The sequence below is a fragment of the Myiozetetes cayanensis genome, unplaced genomic scaffold, assembly GCF_022539395.1.
Source record: "Myiozetetes cayanensis isolate MyiCay16 unplaced genomic scaffold, myiCay2020 scf4, whole genome shotgun sequence".
In the NCBI taxonomy this organism is placed as follows: Eukaryota; Metazoa; Chordata; class Aves; order Passeriformes; family Tyrannidae; genus Myiozetetes; species Myiozetetes cayanensis.
The window spans coordinates 21,396,066-21,415,327 of NW_026087631.1; the positions used below are offsets into that span (position 1 = coordinate 21,396,066).

The window sequence follows — 19,262 nt, forward strand, 5'->3', positions numbered from 1 at the left end:
CTTTTATGACTGAAAAGGGTATTTGCTGAAAACAAAAAATATCTTCTTGTCAGTTTTTCATTGACTGAGTAAAAGGATTCTCATGTTGAGTGTATGGGAAACAGTCTGGAAAAAAAAAAGACATCTTCCACAAAACTGCTTCTTCACCTCTCTTGCTGATGTAGTTCTTGTAAAAGCTTATTTCTATTGCAAACAGACAGTTGTGCAAGACATAATTTCAACAGTGTTATCCTGACGATCAGCATAAGCAGTTTTTATGGAAAAAGAAGAAGCATTTTTCACAAGAGTGGCAGGACATAATAAACTCTTCCACTCAGCCAGGAAAATAGCATACTTAGAATGCATTCAGTTGGTAAAAGCAAAAGATGGTAACTTTAGCTACACCTCACTTCGTCTCTACGAACTACAAAGAGACACGCACCTCTGATGTAGCACACAGCCCTGTACTATGATTCACCAAACTGCACTTCCCTTCTTGCCTGTGCATCTGTGGCATGCCCAGACCTGAGCACTCCTAACTAACTGGGATTTAAAAGAGAGCAGGACAGTTTTTGATTGAACAGAAAGCTCTACAACAGTGTCAGGAGATGTTTCTTTTACTGTACCAGATGCAAACATTACTTATATATGCCCTACTTGTACTTTTGTGAAGTGTTTAAACAAATTAATCCGAATGTGTAAGAAGAGTATGGAAAAGAAAAACACAGTCCCAGAATTCTTGCACTTCAATCATTTCCCCTTCCTCTGCTTTTCATTTATACTTTTGTCCTCCCCTTACAAACTATATATATTTACAATATATCATAAATATCTGATAAGTACAAATTAGATCTTCATAACTACAAGAAGCTGTTACACAGATGTGACACAAAGATCGATCAGGACAATAACACTGTGGCCCAGATTCATAAGACTCAGTTTCAGGTCACCCAGCCAAGTGAAATAAGGTATCCTATTCCAGCTACTATTTGAATCTAACACCCACATGAAATAAACATTCCTAAAATTTTTAAGTCTCTATTTCTTGCCTCATGAAAGAAGTTTCTCTTAGCAGCTTACTTGATAAAAACATACACAAATGCATGTTATTTTTGACACTATAGTAAAAGAAAGCAAGAAAAGCAGTGATGCTACAGATTTAGAGTAATTATAAAAATATGTAAATATATTAATGAAAATAATTCAGATTTTGGAGAGCTGAGGTTATTATGGGCCAAATTATCTGGGATGGAAGAACAAAAATATGTTCAACCATACAATAAGTATTCCATTGTGCATTACTTAAGCTTTAAGACATATACTCCTACCTTCTAATAGATGCCATTCGTTTATCACCTTCCTTAACAGGGAGGACAACTTTCCATCTGTGGAAGGCCCCTGGAGCACTAGAGAATGTCAGTTCTTCGCGCCACCTTTTAGGTGCAGATTGCATTTGAGGTGAATAATGGGTGTCTTTTTCAATTTCATATCCCCATTCGTACGTTGTTTCATCAAGCCATCTGCCACTTTCAGCACTATTAATTATGTACTCCTTAGTTAGTACCCACTTTCCTAAAAAGCAAATGAACTGTCAACCACAAGAGATTTTTTTTGTGCAGACAAATGGCAATCAGCTGAAGAACTAATATAAAATTAACTTAAACCTTTCTTGTGCAAATAAAAGCTGAAATTATAAGTACCATTTTAAAACTTCTTCCTGTTACAAGAGTTCTCCACTTCAGACTTTAGAATCAAAAATCTCACAATGCCACTGAAAATGATCATTCTGTTTTCTTTTAACGAGAAAGTGGTTTTTTACCCTTGCTAGATAAAATAATTGTCTATCCCCTCAAAAATCTCCAAATACATCTTTTCAGCTTCCCAGATTTTGTTCTTATGAATTCCACAGAACCTTGGCAAACACTTTATTTTTAATTCCATTTGACACTTACACAAATGTACTAAAATGAAGAAATATTTTACTACCAAAGACTTAAAAGAAGAGTTAAAGTTTTAGCATGTAAGCTCTTTTTCTTATATATTCTCAAAATTACTTGCACTGCTAGCGTAGTGAATATCAATATTCGGGGGACACAGTTTTAGACTTTTTTCTTTCCCCTTTCTTCTTTTCACATCCTTTTCTCTCATCCCTTGGCTCCACCTCCTCCGCCTCTCCTCTTTCATCTTCTGCATGTATTCTTTTGATACAGTATGTAATGATCTTCCCCTTTTCTCTGTCTCTCTCTTCTTACAGGTTCAGGTCAAGAGCAGTGGTTAGTATCCTGCTCCTGTATTGAAACACTACCTACAGAAGACACTGTAAGAGAAATTGACTTGAATTGTGTGAACCTAATTGGTTTCACAGAACAGCAGGGTTGACTGGCAAAATGTCTCAGTGCTGGAGCACAGATGGCACTTTTACAAAACCTAGCATAGGTACCAGTAGTTATGACTGGAAAAGGTATGTTGTGCACAACCTGTATGTTAAAACCACTTCCACTTAAAGTTTCCAAGTCAAAACTTTTGTCAGCACAACTGGCATCCTTTAGTATTACTTTTCAACCCTACAGAGCTCTAAATATATATAAACATTATCTTTCTTCATTACTTGCAGTAGGAATGAATACACTGTCTCTGCCATCAAGAGTAAGACCAATGATTATGCAAAAATAGCACCTCTTCAGGATTAAAAACTGCTGGATGTTATTGGGGAAGATTTGTAAGTAGAGAAACATGATAAGAGTTTTATGGACTACATGGTAGTGGTACACTACATATACCACATCTACTCTGTTCAAGATAACATCTCCACATTTTAAATTCCAAAAAGTGAGAAAACATTAACTCAAAGGTTTAGAATTTTTAAAACTAAGTGCTATGCTAGAAATCTATAGGCATTTTAATATTGTTTCCCTCATGGAAACTTTTGGTCATTTCCTTTTGATAATAGTGAGATGAAAATTTTACATTAGTACAAGGAATCATCCATATATGTATAAAATACATATATATATATATATATACACACACCCCTACATACAAACATGAAATCAAGAAATTTACAATTATCTTTAAACCCAAATACATGTTTAATTATTTCTATCTATTTCTATTATCTCTTAATTTAAGATTATCCATTCTAAAAATTGCCTTAACACTTTGTTATAATACAATATAGGGAAAATAAAGATCATGTTAAAGTCGGTATTGTGATATCTCATAACTAATAATAATGGCCAGTCTTCACAAGTGAAGATCCAGGGAAGGTCTTTACACCTTCCAGCCTGCGCATTGGATTTTTTAGGTGAGACACAGTGTGCGCGGAACTGAGCCCACCCTTTAATCCTAAGGTTCATCTGCCGGGGCCAAGCGAGCTTGGACGGTGGCAGCGAGGTCCTCAGGACGTAGATGGGTTGCCTTTAAGGGTTAACGAGCCCCACCTGCCCGGGAGTGGCCCTGACCGGGAATGGAACCCGGGTCTCCGCGGTGACAGCGCGGTGCCTTTACCACTAGACCACCATAACTACAAGATAGCCTAAACTCATCATAGAATCCTCACCTGTAATCAGTCTATAATGAAACATTAAAATACAGAATTCTCATTCCGAAAGCATTTTAGTTGCTTATTTATGGGATTGCAGCATCAGGCCTCAGTTAAAGGGCAACCAAGAGGAAATACCAGAGGCTTGTGTCAGAATGGCAAAAGTCTGGAATTTTTTCTTGCTGCATAAACAGGAAATTATAGACTGAGCTTTACCACTGCATGTTGCATATAAATTTGGTGTAAAAAATCCATTCTGACTATGCGTGTCCCTACTCTCCCTATCCTCTTTTAAGCAATCCATTTTCAAGTGTTCAAGTAATTTGCTCATGACTGCAATATCTAATATACAACAATGCTTTCTGTTTGGTAACAGGTGCAGATCTAACAAACGGAGAGAGCACGAATACAGTTTAGGTAAAAAATCAAAACAAAAAGAGTAAATCATAACTTGAACATAATACTACATTAAAAATCGACGATAATGCAAGAAGGATGCGGATTTGTAAGACAGTTCACTCACAAAATGAAAACAGATAACCCTTTTAACGCTCCTTTCAAGACCCAGCTGCTATCCAGATGCTATGAAGTTTAACAGCAAACCTTTTACTCACCAGCAGCGCAGGCAGCTAAGACCTTTTCACTCTTGCACAGCTTTTTTGCTACAAGATGTGTACAATTTCTGTATTTCTAACGAAACAAAAACAAAACAACACACTTGTATCACTGGAAAGAGTTTAAATTCCTTGGCTATTTATACACAACTAAACTAAAGAACAGTCATTTCTTTTAAGACTTGCATTTCTGCTTTCTGCTCTAACCCTCTTTTTTGTACTTTAGTGAACAATACCTTACTATCTATAAATACACAGTTCAGTTTAAACAGACATTTGAGCAGGGCCTTTTTCTCGTTTTTTTTAAATCCAGTTATTTGGATTATCCGTTTCTGGCTGCTGCTTGCCATCTGTTGAAAGAAAAAAGAATGAAAAGGAAACGTTAACACAGAAAATATACACCATGAAAAGTTGCTTGCAAGGTCTGACTAGTATTTGCTACTTCTTTTCCATTATAATGGGAAAACACACCGAGAAAAAAGAAAGCTGCCTGAGGCGGTACACCACATTTTAAGCCCTCACTGCCTGCCACCGTTGAGACATCTCAAAGGCGGTAACGGGTAGGCCCGAGACGCCCAAACTGCGGCCTGCAGAGGGCCGAGCCCCCCGCGTCTGGCATCTTGGCTCTGCACCGGGATGCCCGCAGGCTCTGCCGCTCAAACCCCTGCCCCGCTGCTGCGCGGGCCCCGCAGGTGCAGGGAGGCTCTTCACCGCCCGCTGAGGGGGAAACCCGCCGCCCCCTCTCTCACGAAAGCGCCACCGAGGTGCGGCGGGCTGGCGACGCTTCCGGACAAGATCTGAGGAGCGAGCCCCATGGCTGCGCTGGTGGAGCCCCTCGGCGATCACGTACAGAGACCACGGGCGTGGACAGCAGGCGCTGTGCTGGAGCCCTACGGCCCCTCGATCCGGCCCCGGTCCCCGCTGGGCGCAGCGCCCCGCGTTCAAACCCCGGCGCGATCCCGCCTTCCCCGCCCCGCCCCCGGATGTGGCGGCGCGGCCGTTCCGGGACGTTGTTACGGACGCTCCGCGGTCGCCGGGGCTGTCGGCGCGGAGCCGCTGGGTGAGTGGCTCCGGCGGGGCTGCCCCCCTTCCCCTCCCCTTACCGTGCGGCCCGGGCGGGACAGGGCTGGGATGGGCTGCAGAGCTGCGGAGAGCTCCGGGGCTCCCCGTGGCCGCCTTCTCTCCTCAGCGGCCTGTCCGGGCGCTGCGCAGTTCCCAGGTTCCTCGGGCGGCGGAGGCGCCGCTGGGTGCCCGCCCCTGCAGCGGGAAGGCGGCGCTGGAGTCCCTCTGAGGCGGCCCTGGCGGCCCTGCGGGCCCGGCTTCGCACCTCACCGCGGAGCGGGAAAGGGGCGGTCTGCCCTCAGATCGAGAGGAGAGGGTCCCCCCAGGGCTGGGGGAGGCGGGGACAGACTGGGGGCGAGTGGCGGAGGACGAGCTCGGAAACGCGCCGGCGCTGCCTCGGAGTCTGAAAATCACCTTGTCTGTTGCTCGGCAGAATTAAAATTGTGGAAGGCGGTCTGATAGGAGTGTGCTGGATGACGGAAGAGACCTCACAGACTAGGGGAAGCTGACAGATGAACCAGGTGGAATTTTGTCTAGATGCAAGCTGAAGTGTTTCTTCTGGAACAGGTTGGCTGTGAGAGTCAGGAAAGGGGCCAGGGATTTCTGACCCTCAGTAACATTTTCTCAGTGTCTCAGAGAAACTTTCAAAGTGCCTTGTGCCTTAGGATGGTTGGTCTTCAGGGCACGTGACCAGATACTGCTACAACCAGATAATCAAACCAGATACTGGGATTTCTGCCACATTAGTGAAGTGAAGGAATTCCTGCCCCACTGATCAAGTGCGTGCAGACTCTCCATTGTGAAAGTCAGGGTTTGATTTTTTTTAAATTACAAAGCAATAAAAAGAGCTCAAAATAATATTCGCCTTGTATCTCAAGCACTCAGTTTAGAATATAGAAATGTAGAAATGGCAAGATAGTGATTGTTTGTCAGACTTTGTTTTGGTGTTCCACACTTTATTTTGGTCCTTTCTGTGTTTGAGAGATGACTTTTGATTATTCCTGTGTCATGTAATGCACTGAATGGATAGCGCGCGAGAAATCTGTCAATGCTTTGTAGTGAATAAAGGTAGCTTTTTAGAACACTTTTATTCCTTTCTTCTACAACTTGAGACTAGAAGACATGCATTCTGATTCAAATGGAATCAGGAAATAACTTTCCTGAAAGCAAAACTTTCTCAACTACTGTGGTTTTGTCACTGCAGCTTAAATCAATAGGTGCAATGCTTTGAACTCACCACTGCAATAAAGCATAGGTACATAGGTGCTCCTTTGGAAAGAAAAGCCAAAACCACCTAGCTGCAGACATCTAAAATCTGACAGCAGGTTGGACACTTGATTTAAATCTGAATTTCCCAAATATTGCAATGGAAGAACAGTTTTTCCAGGCCTCAGATGAGTCCTGTGTTACTGTTTATGAAGTATTCCGGTACCCTGAATGCTTACTGAAGTTTTTCCTATCTTTTGTTTCCTTAACATTGCAGTTATATTTTTGTATGCAAACATAAAGAAATAACCATCAACAACCTTTATCATTAGTTTATTTGTCTATGACACTGAAAACAAATCAAAGTATTCAGAGTTAAATGACTACATTTATTACTTGCATTTCTTGATTGACAATGAAGATCAGTTGCATTTTCTATTTTGTACCTGTTGCATCTTTATACCTTCACTATTGGTTTGTCAGGACTGTAAAGGTATTAATTTAATTATTGTAAACTTTATTTTAAACAGTTTAATTCTTACTAACTAGGACTAGCTACTAATAATTCTTAGTTTTTTGCCACAGGACTGTTAGACACCAGGTCAGCAATTATTGGGTCAGAACCACTTTGTGGGAGGTGCGTGTGTGTGTGTGGAGGGGGAAGGGATGGGTCAGACTTTACGGAGGTGGTGGTGTATCCCTCATGGCAGGTCCCTGGAACCCACTTGGGGAAACTCCGGAGTAGCTGTCAGTCACAAACAGCCCGGGTAGACTATAACACACCACACCTCCTGGAGCCCCTAACCCAGCCTCAGGTTGACAGGGACAGTGAGAACACTGCCTCTCACCCTGGCCTGGAACCCCAGAGTGGCTGGTGGGTCAGAGACCCCGACTGGAGGGGTTGTCGTAGAGACCAGAGCAGATAAAACCAAATGCATGATTTTGCCTCCTGTCATGGCCCTGCCATTGGGAGGTGTGAGAGCTGGTCTTCTGCAAGGTTCCAGTGGTAGCTGTCTCTTCTTCTTTATCCTTCTCTTTTCTTGCTCCCTTTTCTTCTCTTTCTTTGCTCCTTCCTTGATGTTTTGGGTGGCTTGGAGCTGGAGGAATTGGATTCCACGTGGAGGGATGGGATTCTGTGTTGTGGAATATTATTTGCTGGGTCAGTATTGCAGTAGAACATTTTTGTCAAGCTTGTGTGTTGCACTTTTGAACTTTTTGCGGAGTTCTCTTATTTTCTCCCCTAAATTATTAAAGATAGCTCTTGGGAACAAGTCCGTGGGTTATTCTCTTGATGCTATCTTGAGGTATTAAAGAACCCTGTATATATATATATATATATATATATATATAAAAGTAAAACTCCTGGCTAAGCCTGTGAGCCTGCAGCTCCGGGGCTGGAGTGTTAGAGGCTGGAGGAGTCTTCAGCATATAATACTGTTAAACTGACTCTTAGTGAAGAAGTTGCATAAAACTGTGAAGCTGTGTCAGAGGTTAGGTTAGGCATTAAGAAAAAGTTCTTTCCCCAGAGGATGGTTGGGCACTGGAACAGGCTCCCCAGGGAGCACCAAGCCTGACAGAGCTGTAGAAGTGTTTGGACAATGGTCTCGGGCACGTGGTGTGACTGTTGGGATGGTACTGTGCAAGGCCAGGAGTTAGATTTCAATGATCCTTGCAGGTCCCTTCAAACTCAGGATATTTTATGATTCTGTGATGATGACCACTTGTTACCTATAAGAATTAGGTATTTTTTCCTTGTCTCTGGCACAAGAGTGTGGAATCAAAATAACCGAGGCCTCAAGCATTTCACATCTATTTTCACTTTAAAATACACTGTTACTGAAGCGTAGCTTTAAGAAATTAAGGTTTTTTAAGCTTCATTTTAGAGATGTTTGATAAGTTTATATTTCACTTACTCTCTGATTCTATTATTTTTTCATAAAAAGCCTGAAATATTTTCTTCTTTTCCATCCTTGTTGTGATCTCATTATTGTGGCTAAGTATCTCTTAATATTATGTTCCATAGGTTCTAGAGTAGGCCTTTAAACTGACATAGTACCTCTCGGTTCCTTTGTTCTTTTAATGTTTTGTCAGAAATATGGTTTGGTTGCTCAGTATTATACACTGTATTTAAGCAGTTTGTCTCTGGGTTTTAGATGGCATCCACTTATACACATTCTCTTCTACTCTGCATGTGACATCTTTTATATAAATTGAGAAGTGATTTTCAGTGCTACACAAATGGTATTTCACTTATAAAACTTCCCATTACATTTTAAGGACTATCAAGAATGGCTGTACATCTCTCATGGCCTCAGTTCATTAAGTCAAATCAGAGAAATAAATATTCCTTTTACTCTTTCACAAAAAGAGTTTACTTACAGTGCATCAGGTGCCCATCCCTTTCAGGCTTTCTTTCTTAGTTTTATTACCTAGAGAGACAAAAGAGACATTTAATTTTCATTACACTGTTCTAGCTTTCTACCTTGTATTTTTTTCATTCCTATATATTTTACACATCATTGTATTACCATTATGTCTTTTCCCTTGAAATTTCACTTCTTACAGTTCCCAGAGATAGCTTGTTTACTTCATATAATATGTGCAGTTATCTTTCTCCAGGTGCTGCTGCTGTTAATGGGATCATTGTTGATCCTTGTCTGTTAATATCACAACCTCTTTCTGCAAACTTCTTCCACTTTTTCCTTAATTTTGCAACTTAGTGTTTTGGGTTTGGGTGGTTTGGTTTTGTTTTGTTTGTGTTTTTTTGTTTGTTTGTTTGTTTGCTTTTTGTTTTGTGTGTGTGCATGTATTTTTTGTCCCTCAGAAAACTTTTGACTTCCTGTGTTGAAAATTGTATGTAATTACTTGTAGCAATTGTGATAGTGATAGTCCATGCATAAGCATCTCTTCCATTGTGAAATATAATCTGTAAGATTTTTTATCTAGTGAAAGATATTTTGCATTATTATTATTATAAAATAATATTATATTTTTAATATAATATTATTATATTTTGCTTAAAGTATTTTCCATCATGCAAACAAGTTTATTAGTTGACTGATTAAAATTTCAGAGTTTAATAAAATAATTATTTGACAAAACAAATCTCACAATGCCATAGGCAAATTTTCTTCAAATATTTAGTAATCCCAGCTTTGCAAAAAAAAAACAAACCTGAAACTACACTGAAAAATCAGTCATAAAAGCTAAAACAGTATGAAGTGTCTCCACACTGCCTTCATGTGGAGAAAAATTTAACTTTTTGCCCCTTTAAGTCCACTTTGGAAGTCCATCTTCAGTATGAAACACTGTCTCTGCCTTTGTTGAAACTGAAGGAATTTAAATTTTCTTCTATAGTATTAAGGGATTACAAGAATTTGAAAAAAATATAAGTCCACGGAAGCTAGAATAGCTTCTTAATAATAGTAATCATCTTTCTATAAATGTACCTGTAGTTTATTTCATGAATATAGGAAAGGCGGAACAAGAATTGTGAAATTTCCTGGTTTTTTTCAAGCCTTATTGATTGTATAAACTCTCAGTCATCATAACTTTGTACTTATTTTTAAAAACATCTCCATGGTTTTTTTTCAGGATATATAATTTATATTTCTTTCATGTAACCATTTTGTTCCAAAGAATGTTTATTTTTCTGATCATTATGAAAGCTCAGTGTGTCTTCTCATCTTCTTGCATTCATCTGCCCTTCTGCCAAGTCAGATTCCATTAATGTGGGTCAGTGAATCGGTGTTGATGGACAAATGAAGAGAGCACGGTGTTCAGCAACTTGTTCAATAACTCTTCTGGACATGAGGGCAATCTATATACTTTATGTGTCTTGGTTCACTTGTTAATGAAATAGTGACCTGTATTTTATTAGTGTGCTTTCAGTCACTCATGACTTGGACTAAGGCTTTGTTTGTTGCTTTCTTTTAAAATACAGGTAGTGGAATGGTTTAATTTTGCATTTAATAGTTAAGTTTCCTGCCGCATAAAGTTCACAGGAAGTTCAAACTTCTTTTCTTTGCCTGACATTAGTTAGTCCCTCGCTGCTTGGACCTTCTTAATCTTATTACTGTTCTGCCCTGTCCTAAATCCTCTATACCTGCTTGGAATACTTAATTGACCTAATTCCCACACTGACCTTCTAGTATTTTTTCCTACATAGGAGATCCATTCTGATATGATCAGCAGTTTTTCATTCACCGAAGTCCTTTCACTTTTTTTTTTTTTTTTTTTAATTTGAGAATGCCCATAAGCTTGTTCAGATTGTGTTTGCTGCTGATTGGTTATTTTTTGAGTGTGTTGTAAAATACATTTTCTTTGTCTTTTGGTTATTTTTTTTTTTCTCTGAGTAACTACAGTTAAAATGGTGAATGTAGGTAATGCTAGCAGATACTGTAATTTTTTTGTAATAATTGTATGTTGTTAAATAGCAGTATGTATACTATGAATATTCCAGAATGGTTTTGCTCTCCAAAAACACCTCCCTCCCTGCAGTTTTATTTCTGACTAGGCAACTGCCAACAGCATGATTAATGTCCAGAAGGCACATGAACCTTGGCTCACAGACATTAGAAAAGCAAATTAGTAAAACCAGTGGGGTAATATGCTGCATGTACACTTTCTGCCTTCTCTGTAGTTCACTGTACTTGAGCTCAGTACAGAGGGTAGGGAAAAGATACAAATGATTGTGGGTGGAAGGAGAAAAAAAATCACTAAAAAGAAGTTAGGAGAAAGTGTGATGGGAAGATAATGAAGGTGCAATGAGTGCAAGAAAGTACCCAATACCTTACCTTACCCTATATCACCTGGAGGGTTATATAAAGTTGTGACATATAGGTGTCAGACATAGATTTTCTACTTAAGGTGAGGTTCATAGAATGGATTGGGTTGGGAGAGACCTTAAAGATCACCTAATTTCAACCTCTGTAAGCCCCCTTTTGAGTTCTAAAAGGCTATGGTAGGATTTCCCCACAGTCCTCTCCATGCTAAACAGCCCCAATGTACCCGTAGCACAGTGTGATCATCTTTGTCACCCTCCTCTAGAATTGTTCCAGCAGGTCCACGCCCTTCCTATGTTGGGGGCCCCAGAAATGGACTCAATGCTCCAGGCAAATTCTCACCAGAGCAGAGCAGAGCAGAAGCTTGAGCAGTTAACAGAATATCATAGAGATTCCTTGTTTAGTTTCCCCTTAAGGTAGAACCCCTGTTATCAGCAGGTCTTGCAAATAACTGTTGTATTCTTACCACTTAGTCATCCATCCCTAAGATTTCCAGGCTATCCCCCAAAGGCAACTTACTCTGTGTAATCAATCACTGTCTCATGAACTTTGCGGTAGAGGTGTTGAGAACTAATATGATGAGTGTACATTGGTGTGTGTTTTGGGGGTTTTTTTTAAATCTTATCAGAAACCATTGTCTGCTAGACTCAAAAAGCAGACAGCACTTACCAAGGAATAAATCCAAAATTGACAATGACAAAAAACAGATCTTCTTAATGTAGTAATCTAGTGCCACAAAGTGGGTTTCTCTTCAGATAGGCTTTTCACGCAAAATAAGCTGAACCTCAGTAATATTAATTTTTCTCACTGAACCTTGTTTAATTTGGATGAACAGGAAAGTTTGCATAATGACTGATTGTTTTCCATCACACTTGTGGACTGAGTTAAGTGAAGTTTGGGTTTTGAGAGCATTACTCTATGATTCAACTTGGCTTTGGCATATGCAGATATGACGTGTAAGTCATCCTCCCATACCACTTTATGCCATGAGGAAAATGTTCCCCCTTGTAAAGAGACAGCAATGTCCTTTTCTGGTCTGTAGTCCCAACAGCTTTTTGAGAATTGTGGAGTTTCTCCAAATAGCAGCTACCTCAAAAATCTGAGTATTGCAGAAAAAGTGGCTAGACCTTTTGCAGAGGGGGTGCTTCTGCAGTCACATATGCCCAGAAGAATAAAAAACTTCCTTTGAAGCAATGACACAGATAAGGACTCTACCTCTTTTCTTCCATTTTCCCAAATGAAGTAATGACATTTATTAGTGAGGAAGGTTTTTGCGGTCAGTGATTTCTCCCCTCTGGAGTGCCGGTATTGACAGAAGAGTTGTGTGGTTAGCAACATTATTGCTCATAAAGATTATCAGAAAGGGTTGAAGTAAGGACAGGACTGAAATCCCTAACTGGGAACACTGAATCCTTCAGGAATTGTTAGTAGGATGAAAGTTTTCTTTGGGAAGGCATTATGGGCTCTTCTATATAAGAGTAAACTCTCTAAAGATGCCAGTCCTCTTTTTCCTGCCTCCTCATTCCCAGCAGCATCTTCAAAAGATTTATTAGCCAGTTGAATTTAGGTGCCCAAAGTCCTACTTCCCAGTTGCTTGGATGTAAACAGAAGCCCCCTTTACAGGGCGTAAGAAATGCCTTTGAAAGAAGAGTAGCTAGTACCAGCAGTAAATAGGATATGAATCTTTTCAGCAATAAGTATGTTCTAAGTTGAATGATTTTAAATTCAGTTCATGAAGGAATTCTGGGCAGAGGTGGCCTTCGAGATGGGTCTCCTGGAGGGGAGACACCACAATACGTTTGTCCATCTGCAGGTAACTCTTCCCATATATCGCTGGTGGAAGGCTTAAAAAAAAATTGACATAGATGTTTCAAATAGGGAATGCAAAGACTGTATGGCAGGAAAGAGAACAGAATAGAAAAAAGGGCAGGATGAGGATTAATGAGTAAACTATTTAGGAGAATTATATGGGTAGCGTATTGGTGATATATGATGTTAATTTTCTGAGGTAATTGTTAGGTGCTGATTGAAATGTGGTAAATGTGAGCCAATGAAAAACAGGCAGGTTTTCATGTGCATTTCCCCTCCCTTCTCCCCTCCAACACACACACTTCCACCCTTGTGATTGTCTCTAATAGACAATATGATTTGTCTTAAGATAAGAACTCTGGGTGGGAATTGTCCTAAGGTGAGAACAGCAGGTGGAAATTGCAGGAGGAACTGTCTGGATGTTCACATAATTAATGTATTCCAGAGGCAGGGGAGCTCTGATGATCGTGATTGACTTTGGTGTCGTGCTGGAGAGTGGTCAGAGTAGTCAGACTTCCAGACAGCTCCCCACACCTCCCAGCAGGGATGCCTACAGCGTGCATCAAGCCCCAAAAGCAGGGAACACTCACTTTTGGATGGGTGAGTATAAAAGCACAAAGATCCAGTCACACATGGTGATAAAATCATAAAGTAGGTCCAGAGGTACTTAGTTGCTTTGTACTTGTGCATTCTGTGAGACCAAAGACTTTAAACCTGTATGTTTCTAACTGAGCCTGCTGATACTATAACCCTTTATTGTGAATACTGCATTGACAATATTTAGATACTGTATTAGCAATAGTCATAGTCATCCACATAATCAGTGTCATATTTCTTGTACCTGACCAAGAGTCTTCTCTCTGCTACTCTGCTAAGTTGGCATAGTTGACAGGATGCTCTAATCAGGCATATTGAGGTTTGGCTAGGACCTTTAGAAGGAAATTTGCGTATTCAAACACAGAAGACTAGAAATTGACAGTATGTTGTCTCTCATAGAACTTTTACAGTAAATTATTCTGTTGAGTTTTAATCTAAACATTTAGAGTTACTTCCAGATACTGATTTGCTGCAATTCTAGGAGGTGGGGCTCGTTAGCCCTTAAAGGCAACCCACCTACGTCCTGAGGACCTCGCTGCCACTGTCCAAGCTTGCTTGGCCCCGGCAGATGAACCTTAGGATTAAAGGGTGGGCTCAGTTCCGCGCACACTGTGTCTCACCTAAAAAATCCAATGCGCAGGCTGGAAGGTGTAAAGACCTTCCCCGGATCTTCGCTCGCGAAGACTGGCCATTATTATTATTTATTAGGAGGCATAAAATAGGTCTTGATGAATTATATTTGGAAATGTTTCCATATTTAAGTTACTTATTAGCTGTTTTTTTCATAGTAAGACATTCATCTCTTAAATTTTCATAGTAAGTGTTGTATTGGAATGACTTCGTCTTCGCAAGAGACAGTAAAGCATTAATCTGAGACACTTTATCTAGTTAAAAATGTGTACATGTATCTGTCTAGAAGTATGTAGGATGGTATCATCTGCTATTCACGGGCTTTTCTGAAAAAATTCTTTGCTAATCCAACTAATTAATTAGAAAATATTTGTACAGGGTATTGCTATATTGAAATATGGTTATGCGTTCTATGCAAAAATTTCTTTTTTTGGGGGGGGAGTGAGGGGTTGTTTATTTGTTTTTTTTTCTCAGTGAGTAGATTTATGTCCCTTTATAAGGGACTGAAAGGAAAATTATGTTATGTAAAGAATCCTTGATTAAGAAACTTTGATTTTTTTTTTTTTCAGTTTCTGTGTGTACAGTGTAGTTTAGAATTTTGTTGAATACGTGATTAGTGGAATTTAATCATAACTTATGTATGTTTAGTCCTCAAAAGTATCCTTTTTCACTTTATTCTTTAGTGATTCGGTTTCTTCACTGCTTTAGGTTTTAAGGACCGAAGTACTTAATTCTTTCTGATCTGAAGATAAGAATTTAAATGTTCTCACAGGCAATGATACCCTAAGATGACATTTGATCAGGTGTTGACTAGTTATCTGTTTTAGCTGTTGGAAGGCTGCTCTGCTGGGCTGTGCTTCCAATACAAGATTAACTTTATTTATGGACCATTCTATAGTCTTTATTTCCTGTACAAATATTGATCTTTACCTAAAAATCCAAGTAATATAATTCCTTTTATAAATAAATATATCAGCTAGCCTTCAGCTCTCTGTGTTTGATCTTCTCTCTTGCAGAATTCAATGCAATATCAAATCCAAGTTATCTGAATAGCAGTGTAAAATGCTACCAGAATGTTACTCTGTTGTACTTCTCCTTTTCTCTTCATCTTTAAATTTGATATTTGATAAACCTGAAAGTCCCAGTGTACGGAAAAGGCGAGCTGGCAGGGAAGACAGCTGGCCTGGCTGATTTCAGGGAGATTTTAAAGGAAACTAGGGGAAAAAAGAGAGCTTACCAACTATGGAAAAAAGGGCTGGTTACTCATGAACACTTTAGGAATACAGTTAGGTCACATAGAAAGAAAATTAGAGAGACAAAGGCACAATTTGAACTCATTCTAACCACTTCTGTTAGGGATAATAAGAAGTGCTTCTCCAAATACATCAATAGCAAAAGGAGGGGCAAGGAAAACCGCCATTCTTTGTTGGACATGGTGGGGAACATATCACCAAAGATGAGGAAAAGGCTGAGGTACTTAACACCTTCTTTGCTTCAGTTTTCACCAGTAGGACAGGTGGCCCTCAGGACAACTGGCCTCTGGAGCTGGTAGGCAGAGCCAGGAAGCTGCATAGTCCCCTGTAATCCAGGAGGAAACAGCAACTTGGTGAGCCACCTGGATGCTCACAAGTCTATGGGACCAGATGGGATCCACCCTAGGGTAATGAGGGAGCTGGCGGAAGAGCTTGTGAAGCTGCTCTCCATCATTTACCAACAGTCCTGGCTCACTAGGGAGGTCCCAGATGATTTGAAGTTGGTGAATGTCACACCAATTCACTGAAAGGGTTGCAAGGAGGACCCAGGAAACTCCAGGCCTGTCAGCCTGACCTCAGTGCCTGGCAAGATTATGGAGCAGATCATCCTGAGTGCAATCACACAGCACCTACAGGATGGACAAGGGATCAGACCCAGCCAGCACGGGTTTAGGAGGGGCAGGTCCTGTCTGACCAACCTGATCTCCTTTTATGATCAGGTGACCCACCTGGTGGATGAGGGGATGGCTGTGGATGTGTCCGTCTGGACTTCAGCAAAGCCTTTGACACTGTCTCCCATAATATACTCCTGGAAAAGCTGCAGCCCACGGCTTGGACAGGGGCACTCTGTGCTGGGTTAAGAACTGGCTGGAGGGCCAGGCCCAGAGAGTGCTGGTGAACGGGGCTGCATCCAGCTGGCGGCCAGTCACCAGTGGTGTCCCCCAGGGATCAGTGCTGGGCCCAGTCCTGTTTAACATCTTTGTCACTGATTTAGATGAGGGGATTGAGTCCACCATCAGCAAATCTGCAGATGACACCAAGCTGGTGGGAGTGTCGATCAGCTGGAAGGCAGGAGGGCTCTGCAGAGGACCTGGACAGACTGGAGAGTTGGGCTGATTCCAATGGGATGAGGTTCAACAAGGCCAGGTGCCGGGTCCTGCACTTTGGCCACAACAACCCCTGCAGTGCTACAGGCTGGGCACAGAGTGGCTGGAGAGCAGCCAGGTGGAAAGGGATCTGGGGGTGCTGATTGACAGGAAGGTGAACATGAGCCAGCAGAGTGCCCAGGTGGCCAAGAAGGTCAATGGCATCCTGGCCTGCATCAAGAACAGTGTGGCCAGCAGGACCAGGGAAATGATCCTTCCCCTGTACTCAGCACTGGTGAGGCCACACCTTGAGTATTGTGTTCAGTTCTGGGCTCCTCAGTTCAGGAAGGACATTGAGGTGCTGGAGCAGGTCCAGAGAAGAGGAACGAGGCTGGTGAAGGGACTTGAGCACAAGTCCTGTGAGGAGAGGCTGTGGGAGCTGGGGTTGTTTAGTCTGGAGAAGAGGAGGCTCGGGGGTGACCTCATCACTCTCTACAGCTCCCTGAGAGGAGGTTGTAGCCAGGTGGGTTTCGATCTCTTCTCCCAGGCAACTAGCAGTAGGATAAGAGGGCATGGTCTCAAGCTCTGTCAGGGGAGATTTAGTTTGGATATTCGGAAGAAATTTTTTACAGAGATGGTAATCAGATATTGGAATGGGCTGCCCAGAGATTTACTGTCCCTGGAGGTTTTTAAGAAGAGACTGGATGTGGTACTTAGTGCAATGGTCTAGTAACCAAGGCGGTGTTGGATCAAGGATTGGACTTGATGATCTTGGAGGTCTTTTCTAACCAGGCTGATTCTGTTTATCTGTATTATTGCTTAAATGTATTTTTCATTAGTTAATACTGGCGAAATAGTCAGTGCGATTGTTTCTGCTTACAATTTCAGTTTAAGTGAATAAGCTACTTGTTTAACTTGTCCAAACATGTTGAAGGTATCGAATTTTGAGGCAAAAACATTCAGTCTGGAAAGGGAACACTGACAAAGTCATTCAAAAGGGAAAAGAAGAATAATTTATAAAAGGAACTGTAGCTAATGATGCCATCCAGTTGCTTTAAAGTGCTTCTACTTCACCTTTAATGAATTAGATTTGTCAACAGCATATGTTTTATGCACTACTTCTAATGAAGTGGCATACCAGCACTACAGTGCACTTTGAGGATTATTCCATCAAAGCTTTTTGCTGTCGTAAAGTAGACCTTTTTAAATAATAGATACTAAAAACTACATTTAAATAGCATTAAGGTTGTGACACAAACACCAAATGACAAACTTCAGGCAATTCAAAGTTAGGGCTGACAACTTGTCATTACCTTGCATTGTCATTTTTTAAAAAATAAGCACAATTGCATGATTTAAGGATTGAATGTCAGACTAACTTTAAATTTCTTGCCTTTTGTGGGCTCGAGTTACAACCTCACTGTCATTTTTTTTTTTACAGATTTTTTTTTTAATTCTTTTTTCAGAAAAATAATAAAAGCAGTGGAAACAGTACAGGCTTTTTTGACTTTGTTTTTAATTTTAAACACAGATGAGAGAGTACTGGTTAAAGAGCAGGGGCTATCTTGTTGTCAAATTTACATGCCTAAGTATGTACATGTTCTTTTAAACTTCATTTGCTTTTGTCTTTGCTGATACTTTTATGGAATTTATGAGTTACAGAACCTTAGTCCTAGGTTACTTTCGCTAAACCCCCAGAAGGTACTAAGAGTTCCCAATTCTTTTCCACATAAATAACCACTTTCTTTTTACTGGACAGTACTGAATAAACCAAGAGTATATGTAGAGTATGTAGAAAGACTTGCTAAAGGAATTTTAATTACTTAAAAGAATGTGGAACAAAAGCAGGTGAACAGTTACAGTTATTTCTTACATATGATTTCTCGTTTTGTTGCTGTTAAATGTAATGGAACTTTCTGTTCAGGTAAGTTAGCATGCATGTGTAAACACAATCCCTTCAGTCCCTCTGTAGAGGTAATTTCTCAAGGTCTGTAAGTCTAATGAAGGCAATCCATTATTTTCATCATGGTTTTGTCAACTTGATCTGGCATAAACTGGCACTGCTGCCAAGTAGTCAGGTCTGCACCAGTCACTCACTTCAGTCACCTGCCCCGTGCCACCAACAGTGCTTATACAGCTGCCTGGTAAATAGGGATTAATAAATAGTCTTGCACAGGCTAAGTGGTTGCTACAGATTGTTGGTAGGATCCTGTGGGAAAAGGGTCAGAAAATTTGGCCTTTCTTTCAAGTAGTCTGAATCTCTTTTCTTAGTACAGTCAATCAGTTTCTCTTAATTTCTTTTTATTGTGTTGCCATTAGTGCATAATAACACAAAACCCTAACTTTAATAAAAATTTGTGATCATTCAAAGAAGAATTGGTTTAGCGAGCTATATCATCCACCAGTACAGATAAAGAAGTGGATTGTTTGAAATAAGAATAATAGTCTCTATAATATTTTTAATTCTAAAGATGCCATTTGACTGGGAACATGTAAGTTATGTCAGGTAATGCAGATATAGGGAGTAATGAGGAAGGAATACAGTCTGCTTTGTTCTCTTCCTGTAATAAGCTTATCTCTGGTGCATGCTGTGATGGAGAAAGAAAGTGAAAAAATCATTCCAGTCTGCCTTGCTACTAAAAATCAAAGGATTTGTTCAATGCCATTACATGATACCCACTTGCAAAGCTATTGACTTCTGA

The 19,262-nt window shown here is 40.4% G+C and overlaps 2 protein-coding genes across 9 annotated transcripts in view; one reads left to right on the plus strand and one right to left on the minus strand.

The window, feature by feature from the left end:
- SLF1 (SMC5-SMC6 complex localization factor 1) overlaps positions 1-5,253 on the minus strand; it is a 34,559-nt gene extending 29,306 nt beyond the window's left edge. Inside the window, exons 1-4 of one of the 4 annotated variants that reach the window (XM_050329304.1) lie at positions 5,238-5,253; positions 4,371-4,484; positions 4,135-4,210; positions 1,308-1,551 (exon numbers count right to left, since the gene is read on the minus strand). In XM_050329304.1, coding sequence (XP_050185261.1) covers positions 1,308-1,551; positions 4,135-4,210; positions 4,371-4,484 — 434 coding nt within the window. In that variant the 5' untranslated portion in view covers positions 5,238-5,253. Of the gene's footprint in view, positions 1-1,307; positions 2,297-4,134; positions 4,619-4,984; positions 5,076-5,237 lie in introns of those variants that run through there. The other 3 variants (XM_050329303.1, XM_050329305.1, XM_050329306.1) reach the window with 3 other exon arrangements.
- The window catches only part of KIAA0825 (KIAA0825 ortholog), a 246,955-nt gene continuing 232,829 nt past the window's right edge, over positions 5,137-19,262 (plus strand). For 2 of the 5 annotated variants that reach the window (XM_050329297.1, XM_050329298.1), the window contains exon 1: positions 5,630-5,763. In XM_050329297.1, the coding sequence (XP_050185254.1) occupies positions 5,734-5,763 (30 nt within the window). In that variant the 5' untranslated portion in view covers positions 5,630-5,733. Of the gene's footprint in view, positions 5,195-5,629; positions 5,764-19,262 lie in introns of those variants that run through there. The other 3 variants (XM_050329302.1, XM_050329300.1, XM_050329299.1) reach the window with 3 other exon arrangements.